A 19,375-nucleotide genomic window follows, 5' to 3' on the forward strand; every position below is an offset into this window, starting at 1 on the left:
CTGATGGAATCAGCCAATCAGAATCAAGTTCAATCCGATTGGCTGATCCAATCAGCCAATCAGATTGAGCTTGCATTCTATTGGCTGTTCCGATCAGCCAATAGAATGCGAGCTCAATCTGATTGGCTGATTGGATCAGCCAATCGGATTGAACTTGATTCTGATTGGCTGATTCCATCAGCCAATCAGAAAATTCCTACCTTAATTCCGATTGGCTGATAGAATCCTATCAGCCAATCGGAATTCGAGGGACGCCATCTTGGATGACGTCCCTTAAAGGAACCGTCATTCGTCGGGAGACAACGGAAGAAGAGGATGGATCCGCGTCGCCTGCTTCAAGATGGACCCGCTCCGCACCGGATGGAAGAAGATTGAAGATGCCGCTTGGAGAAGATGTTTGCCGGTCCGGATGTCCTCTTCTTGCCGGATAGGAGGAAGACTTTGGAGCCTCTTCTGGACCTCTTCAGCACCGGATGATGGATCGCCAACCCCCGCTTGGGTTGGATGAAGATGTTGGAGCCAGGACGGATCGGTGAACCTGGTATGGTGAAGACAAGGTAGGAAGATCTTCAGGGGCTTAGTGTTAGGTTTATTTAAGGGGGGTTTGGGTTAGATTAGGGGTATGTGGGTGGTGGGTTGTAATGTTGGGGGGGGTATGGTATTTTTTTTTTTACAGGCAAAAGAGCTGAAATCCTTGGGGCATGCCCCGCAAAGGGCCCTGTTCAGGGCTGGTAAGGTAAAGAGCTTGTAACTTTTTTAATTTAGAATAGGGTAGGGAATTTTTTATTTTGGGGGGCTTTGTTATTTTATTAGGGGGCTTAGAGTAGGTGTAATTAGTTTAAAATTGTTGTAATATTTTTCTTATGTTTGTAAATATTTTATTATTTTTTGTAACTTAGTTCTTTTTTATTTTTTGTACTTTAGCTAGTTTATTTAATTGTATTTATTTGTAGGAATTGTGTTTAATTAATTTATTGATAGTGTAGTGTTAGGTTAATTGTAGGTAATTGTAGGTAGTTTATTTAATTAATTTATTGATAGGGTAGTGTTAGGTTTAATTATATCTTAGGTTAGGATTTATTTTACAGGTATATTTGTTATTATTTTAACTAGGTAACTATTAAATAGTTCTTAACTATTTAATAGCTATTGTACCTGGTTAAAATAATTAAAAAGTTGCCTGTAAAATAAATATTAATCCTAAAATAGCTATAATATAATTATAATTTATATTGTAGCTATATTAGGATTTATTTTACAGGTAAGTATTTAGCTTTAAATAGGAATCATTTATTTAATAAGAGTTAATTAATTTCGTTAGATGTAAATTATATTTAACTTAGGGGGGTGTTAGTATTAGGGTTAGACTTAGCTTTAGGGGTTAATCCATTTATTAGAATAGCGGTGAGCTCCGGTCGTCAGATTAGGGGTTAATAATTGAAGGTAGGTGTCGGCGATGTTAGGGAGGGCAGATTAGGGGTTAATACTATTTATGATAGGGTTAGTGAGGCGGGTTAGGGGTTAATAACTTTATTATAGTAGCGCTCAGGTCCGCTCGGCAGATTAGGGGTTAATAAGTGTAGGCAGGTGTCGGCGACGTTGAGGGGGGCAGATTAGGGGTTAATAAATATAATATAGGGGTCGGCGGTGTTAGGGGTAGCAGATTAGGGGTACATAGGGATAACGTAGGTTGCGGCGCTTTGCGGTCGGAAGATTAGGGGTTAATTATTTTAAGTAGCTGGCGGCGACGTTGTGGGGGGCAGGTTAGGGGTTAATAAATGTAATACAGGGGTCGGCGGGGTTAGGGGCAGCAGATTAGGGGTACATAAGTATAACGTAGGTGGCGGTCGGCAGATTAGGGGTTAAAAATTTTAATCGAGTGGCGGCGATGTGGGGGGAGCTCGGTTTAGGGGTACATAGGTAGTTTATGGGTGTTAGTGTACTTTAGGGTACAGTAGTTAAGAGCTTTATGAACCGGCGTTAGCCAGAAAGCTCTTAACTCCTGCTATTTTCAGGCGGCTGGAATTTTGTCGTTAGAGCTCTAACGCTCACTTCAGAAACGACTCTAAATACCAGCGTTAGAAAGATCCCATTGAAAAGATAGGATACGCAAATGGCGTAGGGGGATCTGCGGTATGGAAAAGTCGCGGCTGAAAAGTGAGCGTTAGACCCTTTAATCACTGACTCCAAATACCAGCGGGCGCCCAAAACCAGCGTTAGGAGCCTCTAACGCTGGTTTTGACGGCTACCGCCGAACTCCAAATCTAGGCCTATATGTGCAGGTCACACTTTATCATCAGATGTACTATAGGACACACTATATGTGCAGGTCACACTTTATCATCAGATGTTCCATAGGACACACTATATGTGCAGGTCACACTTTATCATCAGATGTACTATAGGACACACTATATGTGCAGGTCACACTTTATCATCAGATGTACTGTAGGACACACTATATGTGCAGGTCACACTTTATCATCAGATGTACTGTAGGACACACTATATGTGCAGGTCACACTTTATCATCAGATGTACTGTAGGACATACTATATGTGCAGGTCACACTTTATCATCAGATGTACTGTAGGACACACTATATGTGCAGGTCACACTTTATCATCAGATGTATTGTAGGACACACTATATGTGCAGGTCACACTTTATCATCAGATGTACTGTAGGACACACTATATGTGCAGGTCACACTTTATCATCAGATGTACTGTAGGACATACTATATGTGCAGGTCACACTTTATCATCAGATGTACTATAGGACACACTATATGTGCAGGTCACACTTTATCATCAGATGTACTATAGGACACACTATATGTGCAGGTCACACTTTATCATCAGATGTACTGTAGGACACACTATATGTGCAGGTCACACTTTATCATCAGATGTACTGTAGGACACACTATATGTGCAGGTCACACTTTATCATCAGATGTACTGTAGGACACACTATATGTGCAGGTCACACTTTATCATCAGATGTACTGTAGGACACACTATATGTGCAGGTCACACTTTATCATCAGATGTACTATAGGACACACTATATGTGCAGGTCACACTTTATCATCAGATGTACTATAGGACACACTATATGTGCAGGTCACACTTTATCATCAGATGTACTGTAGGACACACTATATGTGCAGGTCACACTTTATCATTAGATGTACTGTAGGACACACTATATGTGCAGGTCACACTTTATCATCAGATGTACTATAGGACACACTATATGTGCAGGTCACACTTTATCATCAGATGTACTATAGGACACACTATATGTGCAGGTCACACTTTATCATCAGATGTACTGTAGGACACACTATATGTGCAGGTCACACTTTATCATCAGATGTACTGTAGGACACACTATATGTGCAGGTCACACTTTATCATCAGATGTACTGTAGGACACACTATATGTGCAGGTCACACTTTATCATCAGATGTACTATAGGACACACTATATGTGCAGGTCACACTTTATCATCAGATGTACTATAGGACACACTATATGTGCAGGTCACACTTTATCATTAGATGTACTATAGGACACACTATATGTGCAGGTCACACTTTATCATCAGATGTACTGTAGGACACACTATATGTGCAGGTCACACTTTATCATCAGATGTACTATAGGACACACTATATGTGCAGGTCACACTTTATCATCAGATGTACTGTAGGACACACTATATGTGCAGGTCACACTTTATCATCAGATGTACTGTAGGACATACTATATGTGCAGGTAACAGTTTATCATCAGATGTACTGTAGGACACACTATATGTGCAGGTCACACTTTATCATCAGATGTACTGTAGGACACACTATATGTGCAGGTCACACTTTATCATCAGATGTACTGTAGGACACACTATATGTGCAGGTCACACTTTATCATCAGATGTACTGTAGGACACACTATATGTGCAGGTCACACTTTATCATCAGATGTACTGTAGGACATACTATATGTGCAGGTCACACTTTATCATCAGATGTACTATAGGACACACTATATGTGCAGGTCACACTTTATCATCAGATGTACTGTAGGACACACTATATGTGCAGGGTCATTATATAAATCTGTGTGGGTCAGACTATATTATCAGGTGTACTGTAGGACACACTATGGGGCATATTTATCAAGCTCCGTATGGAGAAGTTTTGAAGAAGTTATGAAGCAGCAGTTTAAAGACCGCTGCTCCCTAACTTGTCCGCCTGCTCTGAGGCGGTGGACAGAAATCAACCCGATCGAATACCTAAGGCTATGACAAAAGCAGAGACTGTAATGAAAGCGGAGCAGCGGATATACCAGGGGCAAAAATAGTAGACAGGAGACTCAGATCTCCTGTCTACTACGTGCAAGCTCTAAAGTTGGCTAGTTGCACAATTCCTGTATTCCACTTCTCTTACGTAGAACCTATGAACTACAAACCACTCAAAATTAAAAAGCATATTTTAAACAGATTGCATCACACTAATCCATAAACAACAAAATGCATTATTACAAATTATTTGTACATTTGATACAGAAAATAAACTTATCCCAAAATGTATTGTCTACAGTAGTACTGTTTGCAATATGCAGGAAACTGAAAACAAACACAATAATTTAAACATGAACTTATGTCTTTAATGCATGAAACATGATTATAATAGTCATCCTGCCACTGCATGGTTTCTGTCCTACACACAGATAGCAAACACCTGTGTGAAAATATACAATCGTATGCAAAAGTTTAGGCACCCCTGACAATTTCCATGATTTTCATTTATAAATAATTGGGTGTTTGGATCAGCAATTTCATTTTGATCTTTAAAATAACTGAAGAACACAGTAATAATTCAGTAGTGAAATTAGGTTTATTGGATTAACAGAAAATGTGCAATATGCATCCAAACGAAATTAGACAGGTGCAAAAATGTGGGCAGCCCAACAGAAATATTGCATCAATATTTAGTAGAGCCTCCCTTAGCAGAAATAACAGCCTCTAGACTCTTCTTATAGCCTGTAATGAGTGTCTGGATTCTGGACCATTCCTCCTTTCAAAACATCTCCAGTTCAGTTAGGTTTGATGGTTGCCGAGCATGGACATCCCGCTTCAAATCACCCCACAGATATTCAAAGATATTCAGGTCTGGGGACTGGGATGGCCATTCCAGAACATTGTACTTGTTCCTCTGCATAAATGCCAGGGTAGATTTTGAGCAATGTTTTGGGTCTTGTCTTATTGAAATATCCAGCTCCGGCGTAACTTCAACTTTGTGACGGATTCCTCAACATTATTCTCAAGTATCTGCTGATATTGAGTGGAATCCATGCAACCCTCAACTTTAACAAGATTCGTGTTTGTCTTGGAATGCTGTGTTCTTTTGCCGCCATGCATAACGCCCCTTGTTATGACCAAATAACTCAATCTTTTTTTTCATCAGTCCACAGCACCTTCTTCCAAATTGAAGCTGGCTTGTCCAAATGTGCGTTTGCATACCTCAAGCGACTCTGTTTGTGGCGTGTCACCAGAAAAGGCTTCTTCCACATCACTCTCCCATACGCTGAATTGTTGAATGATGCACAGTAACACCATCTGCAGCAAGGTCATGTTGTAGGTGGGCTGTGGGCTGTTTTTTACTGTTCTCACCATCCTTTGCCTTTGCCTCTCCTATATTTTACTTCTGGCCTTAACAAGAACTGTGCCTGTGGTCTTCCATTTCCTCACTATGTTCCTCACAGTGGACACTGACAGCTTACATCTCAGCAATAGCTTTTTGTAGCCTTCCACTAACCCATACTGTTGAACAATATTTGTTTTCAGGTCATTTGATAGTTGTTTTGAGGACCCCATGTTGCCACTCTTCAGAGGAGAGTAAAAGAGAACAACAACTTGCAATTGGCCACCTTAAATACCTTTTCTCATGATTGGATGCACCTGTCTATGAAGTTCAAGGCTTAATGGGCTCACCAAACCAATTGTGTGTTCCAATTAATCAGTGCTAGGTAGTTACAGGTATTCAAATTAACAAAATGAAAAGGGTGCTCAAATTTATGCACCTGTCTAATTTCGTTTGGTTGATGCATATTGCACATTTTCTGTTAATCCAATAAACCTCATTTCATTACTGGAATATTACTGTGTCCTTCAGTTATTTGATAGATCAAAATGAAATTGCTGATCCAAACACACAATTATTTATAAATGAAAATCATGTAAATTGTCAGGGTTGCCTAAACTTTTGCATACGACTGTATATACTAAACACAGAAGCTTTTCTGGAATGGGAAACTACCTAAAAGAATACTTAAAATCTGACCTAGGACCTTGAAGACAATAACCTTGGCCCTTATCGCTTTTTCTAGTCCATAATACCATCCCCCTAGCGTATACACCAATTTACATATAACTGCATGTAATAAACACTACTATAAAGAATAATATGCACAGATACTGATATAAAAATCAGTATAAAACCGTATCTAAACTTACTTAGAAGCTTCCAGTTTAGCTCTGTTTAAAAGGTTACTGGAACACCTACTGCAAGTGGGAAATAGCAGTCACCCCCTGCCCCTTCCTTTGCATATGAAAAGACCCTTTACTTAAACAGAAGCAAGCTGGAGTAGGTATATGTTGGTATTCTCCTAAAACTTTGGGGCTTGGTTAGGAGTCTGAAAATTAGAGCAATGTTATTTAAAAATAAGCAAAACTATCCTTTTTTAAAAAAAAAAAAAAAAAAAACCCTGTATGGGCTATATAAATGGATCACCTACAAAATATTTATGCAAAGAAAAATCTAGTGTATAATGTCCCTTAACCTGCCGTCAGTGATGTCATTCCTATGCTTGTTGGAGGGCTGGCTCATATACTTACACAGAAGCAGGGTAGAGAGAGAGAGGAAGCAGAGGAAAGAAAGAAGGAGATTTTGAAGGGGGGGATGGGAGTATGAAAAGACGCTGGAAACAAATGGATTCGTTATTTAAATTTGGCTTTTAATATAAGCTTACAAGTTTAATTACAATTATTACACCCACGTTAAGCAAAACAGATTAGTTATTAATCACTGAAATAAAGTTTGTGACATCAGTCTAGGGGTTTGATTTGTATGTTGCTGCTGTAAGTAATTAGATCAAATGATTATAATAAAGGGAGCATGCAGATAATTTTGAATAGCGGTGTTGACAGCTTTGCTACATGTGACTGCAATAAATCAGTGACAAGTTGTGGGTCTGGGATCTCAGAATTCCGTTACAGGAATTCAAAGTATGCCACATAGCCCAATACAAATAATAGACACGCTCCTGAGTTTCAGAGATGCGGGAGGTAGCTACCTGTTATGAAGTTATAAAGTGACACCTTAGATGAGCTGCACACGTGCCGTTTAACTTTATATTTGCGCACACCTGAAGCGCGATCACATATATATATATACGGTGCAGGTTTCGGCGCAAGCGTGGAAACCTGCTTTGCCTGTAATTTCACCTCGCACATCGGGGTATTACATATATGGCGTCGGCATTTCCTAATTGGCGTAAGTCGGATAAACTAGCGATGTCCAGAAATAAGCATAAATACAAATTTCTGGAGTTGCCAGTGACTTACGGCACTTTAGAAACTGCCGGCGCCTAAGAAAAGTAAAGAAAATCTAAAATCTCCCGTAACAGTCTAACACGCCTCCCAAAAATAAGCCCGACACGTATAACCCCTATATCCGCAATTCCCCCTCTCACTACTAATAATAAATGTATTAACCCCTAGACAGACAACCCCCCACAACGCAATATGCCTATTTAAACTATTAACCCCTATATCCGCCATCAAACCCACACCGCAAGTAATAACTAAATTATTAACCCCTAAACTGCCATAGCCCACAACGCAATACACCTATTAAATTAATAACCCCTAAACCGCCATAGCCCACAACGCAATAAACCTAACCCCTAGCCTAACCCCCCCTAGCCTAACACCCCCTAAATGAACTAACAATACCTAATTTACAAAATACTAAAGTTACTCATAAATTACAAAAAACTAACACTACTTTAAAAATAAAAATATACTAAGTATAAATTAAAGGGGCAGTCTACTCAAAATTCTGGAGTAGACTGTCTCTTTAAGCTAGAATTACAGAAAATAAAAAAATCTAATTACACTAATTACACCTAATCTAATCCCCCTAATAAAATTAAAAAGCCCTACCCTATACTACATTACAAATAGCCCTTAAAAGGGCCTTTTGCAGGGCATTGCCCCAAAGTAATCAGATCTTTTACCTGTAAAAAATAGTACAATCCCCCCCAACATTAAAACCCACCACCCACACACCCAACCCTACTCTAAAACCCACCCAATCCCCCCTTAATAAAACCTAACACTAACCCCTTGAAGATCACCCTACCTTGAGACGTCTTCACCCAGCCGGGCACAAGTGGTCCTCCAGACGGTCCAAAGTCTTCATGCTATGTGGCCAGAAGTGGACCTCCAGACAGGCAGAAGTCTTCATCCAGGCGGCATCTTCTATCTTCATCCATCCGGAGCAGAGCGGGTCCATCTTGAAGCCAACCGACAGGGAGCATCCTCTTCTTCCGACGACTCCCGACGAATGAAGGTTCCTTTAAATGACGTCATCCAAGATGGCGTCCCTTGAATTCTGATTGGCTGATAGGATTCTATCAGCCAATCGGAATTAAGGTAGGAAAAATCCTATTTCTGATGCAATCAGCCAATAGAATTGAGCTCACATTCTATTGGCTGATTGGAACAGCCAATAGAATGCAAGCTCAATCCTATTGGCTGATTGGATCAAATATATATATATGTTATATATATTATAACAATATACCATATGAAGGAAGGGCTAATGAAAATATTTAACAAAAGCCAAACTGTGACACAGACTGCACCAAAAACACATACTTTATTTACAGCTTATTAAAGACTCAGTGGAATTTCACTTTTTACAGAGTGCAACTGTGTAGCTAATACATAGACAAACGATACACTTGGTAAAGCAAAGGTTTTCCTAAACAGACGTCTGTTATATTTTTTCACCTTAAACATAACTTAAGCTATGATGTTCTTGCCTAAAAAATAGGACAAACATAATATATATGCACAGTACACTAAATAAACAGTGTGTAACGGATCTCTCCCCACTAGTTGCCAAGTTACACAGAGTATGTGAATTTTAACTCCACCTCCTTAGCAAGTTGAAATTTGGCTATAAAAGCCAAGGAATGGAATCCAATTGCTATCTGACGAAGCCCCAAAGACGGCCCATTAAGGGGAGGGGCGAAATGAGTAATCAATACTGCAATTGTTACTCACCTGTGAGCAGTGAGCTGTTTGGTAAAGGTGAACCAAGCCCTCCATGCGGTGTCTGTGTACTAAAGCGAGTTGAATCAATACTCAAAACGAATGCTGGAGATGAGCCAAAACCACTGCAGAAAAGGATTACACTCGGAAAAAGAAAAAAACAGTACAAGTGGTAAATACCAAGTCTGGATAAGAGGGTCCCGAGTCAGACCCCAAGTAAGGGAGGAGGCTACAGGGTCATTTTGCCCACTTACCAAGGAAACTGGTAATATTAAGCTTTATCTGTGACACACAGGAACTGTCTGTTTAATCTTCCGCTTTGGATTGGAGCGTGCAGTTGCACTAAGTGCTCCCACCACCTACTAACTTTCATTCAAGTTATTTTTTCTGGGACAATTATAAGGAGCGTGCTTAGGCACTCATGTGCTCCTAACATATAACATCATATCACACACTGTTTATTTAGTGTACTGTGCATATATATTATGTTTGTCCTATTTTTTAGGCAAGAACATCATAGCTTAAGTTATGTTTAAGGTGAAAAAATATAACAGACGTCTGTTTAGGAAAACCTTTGCTTTACCAAGTGTATCGTTTGTCTATGTATCAGCTACAGCGCTGCACTCTGCAAAGAGTGAAATTCCACTGAGTCTTTAATAAGCTGTAAATAAAGTATGTGTTTTTGGTGCAGTCTGTGTCACACTTTGGCTTTTGTTAAATATTTTCATATATTGTTATATATACGTGTTCTGATGAAGGGGTCTGAGTGAACCCCGAAACGTCAAATACATTTTGTTGACCTTCTCTGAAGAAAAGATCTGAGAGTGCTCTTAATTGTTGATATAGATATATATATATATATATATATATATATATACAGTACATTCTACTTTTTCCAATGCATGGTAGAATGTCTTTGGAGCACAATGTTCCTCTAATACTTACAGTATATCATTATTTATTTGAGCAAGCTGTAATATCCTTTAATTGTGGATCATAAATTTACAGAAACAATACTAAAATATTTTGAATGAAGACAAAAACAGAAGTATGATTTTCTGTCTTCTTGATTTTCTGTCTTCTTTCTCCCACTAGGTTTTATCAGCTTTAACAAAGATCATGAGGGAGTGCTGGTTCCAGAACCCATCTGCCAGGCTTACTGCCCTGAGGATCAAAAAGACACTAAACAAGTTAAAAAATTCAATGGATCATACCAAGCAAGAATGCTGAAGATTAAGAGATTCAATGATAGCTATACATTTCAATCCAGTTTTTTTAAAGTACAAAATTAATGTTTTTATAATATTTTCAAGAGCTGAAGAAATGATAATACTACATTTAAAATATTTTCTTCACAATATTCCACCTTGGAAAGCATCACGATTGCCTTTTGTTCCATATTGTTAAAGCTTTACAGAAAAACCCAAGGGACTGTGCAGTTTACCTACTGAAGGGCTGAGACAAATATGTTTACAGTATTTGCAGCAAATTCCCAGACGTGATATCCAGATGATCCTGAACTATAAAACCTATACATGTATTGTAAGCAAACAAATGCAGAACTAGATAGTGACTACGATTTTATGCAATCCCAGCATATAGATACATAATTAGCAAATATTCTACTTATCCTGGAAAATTTGCAAACATCATTTAACAAAAACATTCACAGCTGGACTTCATTGTTAAGTGAATACATCCTGGCCTTAAATAACAGAGGAAGTTGTCAATCTAAGTCTGGACTTTTTGCTTGAATTGTGAGTATAAAATCATAACTAAAATATAAAGAAACAACCTGAAAACAGCTGCCCCCTGCTGCCAGGTGCAATAAAAGATGTGTGATTTTGTAAAATATTACAAGGAGACAAAGCAACACTGTATTTTCTTCCACATTTAAAAGGACTGTTTCCTATTCCTAATTGATGGTGTAACATTAAGGTCAGATTTTAGAATATTTCTGCATACTTTGTGTAAGGCTAAAACGTGAGACTTTGGTGGTCTTAGATATATATGATGTATTCAGAGATGTTTTCAGTTTTAAAAGTTTTGAAATGCTTCCTGAAAATTCAATGAGTTGGGACCAATCACAGGGCTGATACAAACGTTCAAGAAAGCACCTTACAGAAGACGTTTAATGAGAGTAGGTTAAATCAAAGGGATAGTAAATTCCAAAATAAGCTTTAATTATTCAGATAGGGCATGTCATTTTAAACAACTTTCTAATTTACTTTTATCATCAAATTTGCTTTGTTTTCTTGGTATTCTTAGTTGAAAGCTAAACCTAGGTAGGCTCATATGCTAATTTCTATGCCCTTGAAGGCCGCCTCTTATTTGAATGCTTTTGACAGTTTTTCACAGCTAAAGGGCGTTATTTCATGTGTTTCATATAAATAACGTGCTCATGCATGTGGAGTTATTTAAGAGTCAGCACTAATTGCCTGAAATGCAAGTCTGTCAAAAAATCTGAGATAAAGAGGCAGTCTGCTGACGCTTAGCTACAATAGAGGTAAAAAGTATATTTCTATAACAGTGTTGGTTATGCAAAACTGGGGAATGGTAAATAAAGGGATTATCTGTCTTTTTAAACAATAACATTTTTGATGTTTACTATCCCTTTAATATAAGTATTGGCATACAGTATATTCAATATTTGTTTTTACTCATGACAGAACATTTCTGTTATTTTGCTTTTTTTTCTTCTAAGGCATGATAAGAGTAAACAAAATTGTAGAGATTTTGCTCACTGTTAAGAATCCTCTCTTTTTATGAAAGTTTTAGCTGTTAACTTTTCTAATTCTTCAGCTTTCATCACTATATAAAATCATCCTCTATCTCCTAAAATTTCCACCCAGTTTGTCCATAGGTGCATTAGTTACCCCATGCCTTGGGGACATCTATCTGTCTATCTAATCTATCTCTGCCTGCGTGCCTGTCTCTCTTTAAGAAAAAGCATTTGACAAATATCTTCTTTTCCTTATGCTAGATAGATCACCTATATATCATTTTATTGTAAATATTCTAAAAAGGATTTTTCAGAATTTGCCGAATTTGTAAACCTCTTAAAAACATAGGCACAGACAATTACTTTTTAGTGTCCAAAATCTCAGCCAAGTGCATCTTGTAATAGCTCCTTTTGTGGTATCAATAGTATATAAAGGGCATTCTTGTGGAAATGTATATCAGTGCTTTCAGTCTCTGTTAGAAGCATTTGTTGCATGTAGCTAAATGCTTCTAGTAAAGGTTCCTATTTGTTTAGTAATAGCATTTACAGTGCAAAAGTGCTGTGGTGCATAGTCCCTTTAGGTTACATAGACACAAATTCACAACTTACAGTTACTGACTGTATCAGATCACTGCCAATAACAATGCTTTTAATTCACAGCAATGTCCCTTTAAAGTTGTACACGTAAACGTGAACTAACTTATACATGATTTAAAATCATATTTTTGTAATTAAAACTTTTCATCATATTTAGAGTTGTAAGCAAAATAGAAGATGGCTTTCTCGGAGCCATACAAGTCTAAGTAATAAATGTACAATTAATTCCATTTCCAAGAAAGCACAATTGGATTTTCATACCCAAAACAGATATATAAACACATATGCCCCTGGGCACAGTGTAAAATGGATAGGTAAATAAATTACAGGTTATGATTTTTACATCTGACCTTCCATTAGAGTAATTTTGTCTTGGAAAAAAAAATAGATCATTGTTATTGTTAATTTGACTTCTTTTCAATCACATGATTTTTTGGCTGTAAGTAGCTAAAACTTAAACAAGCATTAGACTGCATGCTAGAGTAACTTAGTGCTTTATTCTTGCTTGTCTTTTCTTATCTTGAGTGCATGGTCTATGTACCACTTTCTGACGTCTGAAAAAGACTGACAGCTCATTGTGAGACTTGGTTTTACGAATTCTTTTATCTTTTGGGAATGTTAAAGAGAAGTGAATTGCTGACTAATCTCCTCCCTGGTTACACCACTCAATCCATTCACTAAACCACTGAAGTTGCTAATTATTGGCAAGAGGTAAAGAAAATTCTGTAATGCTCAACCTCACTTCAAGCCCAGAGTTCAGACTGCAGAAGGTGGAGCACACAATTAGACATAAACAGCTTTTACATATTTGTAATAAAACTACACATATGCATTTTATGTTAATTTAAAGGGATATTAAATACCTTGGCTCTGATTATCTAAAGCTCCCTGGTCTAGCAAGATTAGATAAAAAGTCTCATCAGTACTATAGGGGCCCTTAGAACGGCAAATTTTAGCTTGAGAGATGTTTAACTTGCTTGGCAAGGTTCTGGATATGAAGAAGATACACTTATACCTTACAATATAATCTTTCCAAAATCCCTCAAAAATGTTTCATGATTTCTCTTCATGTTGGAAAGTTCTTGATCTAAATAGAAATAATGATGTCTGGCGACATGATGCGCTGTAGCGATCATGTCCGCCAGACATCAATAAATGCTGACAGCATATGCTGTCGGCATTTATAATTGCACAAGCAGTTCCGATGTAGGCACTTTAACCCTGTCACGAAAGGGTTAAACAAAATCCATTTTTCCACTATACCCTTAACCCCTGCAAAGGTCTCTCTCTATTATATACATACACACAAACACACACACACCTTTATATACCATGTATGAATACACAATATGGATATATTGCATTATCTTTTTAAAGCCACTCTAGAGTTTGTATTAAAACATAACAAAGTTGAGTTAATCTTTCTAATCTTCAACTTTAAGATTAAAGAGTTTTCAGTTAAGGATAAAGTATATACCGTATATTTCTAGCTCCAATTTTAATTCCTTATGTTACCGTAAATAAACCATGTGATTACAGAAAATATATATTTATTCAGATAGTAATTTATTTCTTTTTTTTGTTTGTTGCATAAATACATGTATATTTCCACTCAAAACAGTTTGTGTCAAATCATGATATGAATAACACACTTCAGTTTTAAGTCTATTAAAATAAAAATGGAACAATGAACTGAGTTTTTTTCTGACAAATAAATATTAGTATTTAAATATTTTTTTTTTTGTTCCAAATAACTGACCTGCATATTTATATCTATTTTGTAAATAAGCAAGCTATAACTGAATAATGTATGTATTGTATTATTTGCTTAAATTATTTAAAGTAAATCTTCTGTAATGAGATCATATATGTTCATTTTGCACCAAATGTATCTGCACATTTTATTTCTGTGTTGTGTTTTTATAAAATGCTAAATAACCTTTATTGTGATTAAATATACGTAACATAAAACCCAAAATTTGTTGTGTTTGACTTTGCAGATGTTTAAACCCACACACGTATACAAACAGACATGACTAAGGTCCCAATAAAGGGCTTGAAACGTTGTCCTTTTTCCCATGATGTGGAAGCAATAAAGAAGTTTTATTATTGTTTTTGACAAGAGGCTGGATTACTTTGTTTTTCATTATTCATAATGAATAGAGGGCCACGGCACAAAAAATATTTTGCTCAAAGAAGGCCTAAGATACCATGAATGTGTCCCAAATGATTTGCTAAACCTACTGCAGAGTATTAAATTATGAAAAATTATTCCCCCGTGTTTATTTTTTTTATTTGAAATACCTGGTTTTGTTTATTAAAAACATTACCTGTTGTTCTCAAGACAAGCCTGCAGTTAAAATAGACCTGTTAAGGTTATCCATGCCTAAAAATAGTTAGCTATTGAATGGCTAATTATGGCTGGGTAGAACCAGATATTTCAGATGCAAACGTTTCTGTCCTACCCCTTGTGATGTACAGGGTTCACCAACTCTGCACCCGTCACTTGTTTGGCACAGAAAGGGTTAACAGACCAATTTTTCATAGTCTAGCCACTCCAGGCAAGCCTGTGATTTAGTTCAGTGGGTGCAAGGATTACCATGCACTCTTTAGTCTGTATTAGACCTTAAAAAATGCCCAATGCCCAAACTCCCCTTTTATGCCACCCACACTGAAATATCTCTGATGCCACCACCCAAGATTATTATATGGGAAATCTTAAGGAAAATCCAGACTAACAATTTAAAAATCTCAAACCACAATTTAGCAAAAATGAATTAAAAAAAAACAGTAATATTGCCAGTCTCAGTAAGTGGTTTAAATATTAGACAAAGGCAAAACTTAGTAAATGAACATCTATTATGAGCAAAACAAAAGAGTCATAGTGCATTTATAAAAAAAAATAGTTAAAGGGACAGGCAAGACCAAAAGGAAATGGTGAAACCCAATCACCACTGATCAAGACACATAAGTTGAAACTTCAAGATTGAGCCAAGAAATATCTGAAGATAGATTTTTCAAAGGTTTTATGGACTGATGAGATGAGAGTGACTCTTGACGGACCAGATGAATGGGCTTGCAGCTGTATCAGTAATGGGCACAAAGCTCCACGTCGACCAGCTGTCAGGATGCCAGGAATCAGGCTGAGATGAGAAGTGCAAAAATAATCACACCTTTATTGATAGCAAAAAATAATAAAAAGTCCACAAGTGAAATAACAAGCCAGGAATCAAAACCAAAGCTGGTAGTCAGACGAGCCGAGTCAGGAGCCAAAGCGAATAGTCAGACAAGCCTAGTCAGGAGCCAAAGCGAGTATTCAGACGAGCCGGAATCAGGAACAAGGAGAACAACAGAGTCAGGAACAAGCCAGGAGAGACGTCAGACAGCCAGGTAATACACAGGAGCTCTCACAAACAGGTCTGAGACAACGCAAGGGCAAAGCATACTGAACAGAGGCCCTTTAAAAAATAAGTGATGACATCACAATTCTCAGACTGCATCCTGTCTCACACGGATGATGTACACCAGTCTGGCCATAAAAGGAAGTGCAGGAAATGAGCAGCATCACACAGTATGCACCAGAGTCAGCAAGAGAGGTGAGTAAAATGGCTGCCAGCAGCACATGGCAAACAAAACTGGGAAAAAACCCTGACACCAGCAAGGTGGAGGTGGGGTACTGGTATGGGCTGGTATTATTAAAGAGGAGCTAGTTGGACTTTTTCAGGTTGAAGATGGACTCAAAATCAACTCCCAAACCTACTGCCAGTTTAGAAGACACATTCTTCAAGCATTGGTACAGGAAAAAGTCTGCATCTTTCAAGAAGACCATGATATTTATGCAGAACAATGCTCCATCGCATGCATTGAAGTACTCCACTGCATGGCTAGCCAGTAAAGGCCATAAAGATGAAAGAATAATGACAATGCCCCCTTCCTCACCTGACCTAAACCCTTTTGAGAACTTGTGGGCCCTTCTTAAACGGGAGATTTACAGTGAAGGAAAACAGTACACCTCTCTGAACAGTGTCTGGGAGGCTGTGGTTGCTGCTACACAAAAAAAGTTAATCATCAACAGTTCAAGAAACTGACAGACTCATGGATGTAAGGCTTATGTAAGGCTTCTGAAAGAAGGGTGGCTATATTGGTCACTGTTTTTTTATTTATTTGTAAATTTTGAGTTGTTATTCTCTTTTAGTTGCATAATAATGCTGCACACTAATAGTTGCCCAATAATTGTGCACACATAGATATTCTCCTAAGAAAGCCAAAACCTCACTTTTACTTTCTTAAATATTCAGGTTTAAAGTTTATTAACATTTTGGATTGACCGAGAGCACTGTAGTTGTTCAATAATGAAATTAATCCTCAAAAATACAACTTTCCTAATAATTGTGCACAAAGTGTAGTAGTAAATACCTCTCAGCGATCCCTTAGAATATTTTGCCGCCTTGTAGCACTTTCGATCATCGGTGGCTTAGTCTGAGTTTCAAATGATTAGTAGATCTTTGTCTGACAAATTTCAAAGTTAGTTCAATTTTCCCTCCCTTTACATCATGTGACGTCTAGCAAACAGAAGTGTTCAGCACTTAGGTGGGTTCAGGGTGTGCAAGCTGTCAGGGTATATACCAGAACCCCATAGACAATGGCAATGAAAAAATTAGCAGCCGCACCACCAATCCTTATATCAATTTATTAAGCCAAATAAAAATACATATGATGTTCAGACCTTAGTCCTTAACCCCTTAACGACCGAGGACGTGCCAGGCATGTCCTACAAAAAGTGTCAGTTAATGACGAAGGACGTCCTCTGGGGTTTCAAGCGCTGGAAGCGATCTTGATCGCTTCCAGACGCTTTAAGGGTATTGCAGTGATGCCTCGATATTGAGGCATCACTGCAATACCCTTTTTAAGCACACAATGCAGAGAGGGCCACTACACTACAGAAAAATGGGGTATAATTATAAAAATGTTTTAAAAAAAAGCCCAATTTTTGGGTACTGGCAGACAGCATAACTGGCAACAAGAAGGGACCATAATTGTTAATGTGAGCAATATATAGTTATCAACAGATGAAAAGCATGTTCTTAATAAGGGACTATTGTTTTGTCCAGTAACAGACTGTAAAATGTTTGAACTATGGAAGGACCTTAACAGGTTTTTTCAATCACTTAAACTGAAGAGTTTCTTTTCTGGCTGTAATTCTATTGCTAATTTGTCAAATTCAGAGACTGTTTGTAAGGATTCTCTAAGTCTGTCTTCACTGGGTTTGAGAAATAAAAGTGTGTTTACACCTTTGCAGATTGACCCTAGTGTTCAGACTTATTTTCAGTTGGTTGAGAAGGATATTGGTTTTGTTGAAAAAAAGGAATGGAGGTTGTAATAATAAGAATAGGGGTACCTATAATTTCACAAAGAAGGATAGGGCTGCTTTACATAACTTGAGTAAGAAGAGTGAGTTAATCATTAAGTGGGCTGATAAGGGAGGAGCTATAGGGCTCCTGGATAAGGAGTATTATACCCAAGAAATTCAGGCTCAACTAGCAGACGGTAAAGTGTACAGAATATTACCCAATAATTCCAAGAATGTTATCAAAAAAGAAATTGAAAGCTGTGTGTTTAAAGCATTCAGGAATGGGAATATTAAACAGGATGCGGTTACATTTTTACTGGATACTAAAGAGATAATACCTTACCGAAAATACATAAGGATAGGGTGCCCCCCCCCCCAGGACATCCAATAGTGGCTGAAATTGGTTCCATTTTATCCAATTCCTCTATTTTTTTGGATAAGTTGCTGAGATCATTTGTTAATTCTAATTCTTACATAAGGCACACTGGAGATTTCCTGAATAAGGGATAAGGGGATACTCTATAGTATGGATGTTGTCAGTCTGTATACATCCATCACACATGAGGCAGGCCTTGGGGCTGTAGATAAACTTTTCTATGACAACATTGATGTTAGTGAATTGCAGAAACATTTTGTTTTGGAACTAGTGGGTATTGTACTGAAATGTAACTATTTCTTATTTCAAGGTTAATACTTTTTGCAGCTCCAGGGAACTGCTATGGGTTCCAATGTCACACCTACATATGCAAATATTTTTATGAATATATTTGAGGAATACTTTGTATATAGTAACCCAGTTTTTAAGGTATGGCACCACTTGGTGGCGCTATATTGATGACATCTTTGGGATGTGGATGGGCGAAATTGGAACCCTGGAAGAATTGTTTTCAGACTTGAAAAGGGCCACACAACATATTAAATTTAAGTTAGTGTCCAGTGAGACTAGTATCAACTTTTTGGACACCAAGGTTTACAAATAAGACAATGGCCTTTCAGTGGATCTGTATAGTAAGGAGACTGACTGTAACAATGTGTTGCACTACAGTAGTGCACATCCACCCTCTCTTCTTTAATCTTTGCCTAAGAGTCAATTATTGCATGTGAGGCGCATTGTATCAGATGAAAAGTTGGTACAATAAAGATTGAAGGAGATTGGGGTTGCATTTTTGAGGAGAGGGTATCCCTATAAATTGATACAAAGGGAAATTGACAGTACATTGGATATTCCTAGGAAAAAACTCTTGGAAAACAAAAAGGATTGTACGGAAAATTCAAAGATGGTCTTTGTCAGCCAGTAATCTCTCCTAAGTAAACAAATTCAAGGGATTTTGTGTAAACATTGGAAGATGTT

General features: G+C 37.6%; 1 protein-coding gene across 1 annotated transcript in view; it reads left to right on the forward strand.

Moving 5' to 3' along the window:
* ACVRL1 (activin A receptor like type 1) overlaps window positions 1–14,796 on the forward strand; it is a 256,334-nt gene extending 241,538 nt beyond the window's left edge. The window contains exon 10 of the mRNA XM_053708027.1: window positions 10,451–14,796. Coding sequence (XP_053564002.1) covers window positions 10,451–10,585 — 135 coding nt within the window. The 3' untranslated portion in view covers window positions 10,586–14,796. The remainder of the gene's footprint in view (window positions 1–10,450) is intronic.
* Window positions 14,797–19,375: the final 4,579 nt, after the last annotated feature.

Source organism: Bombina bombina, chromosome 3 (genome assembly GCF_027579735.1).
Source record: "Bombina bombina isolate aBomBom1 chromosome 3, aBomBom1.pri, whole genome shotgun sequence".
NCBI classification, from domain to species: Eukaryota; Metazoa; Chordata; class Amphibia; order Anura; family Bombinatoridae; genus Bombina; species Bombina bombina.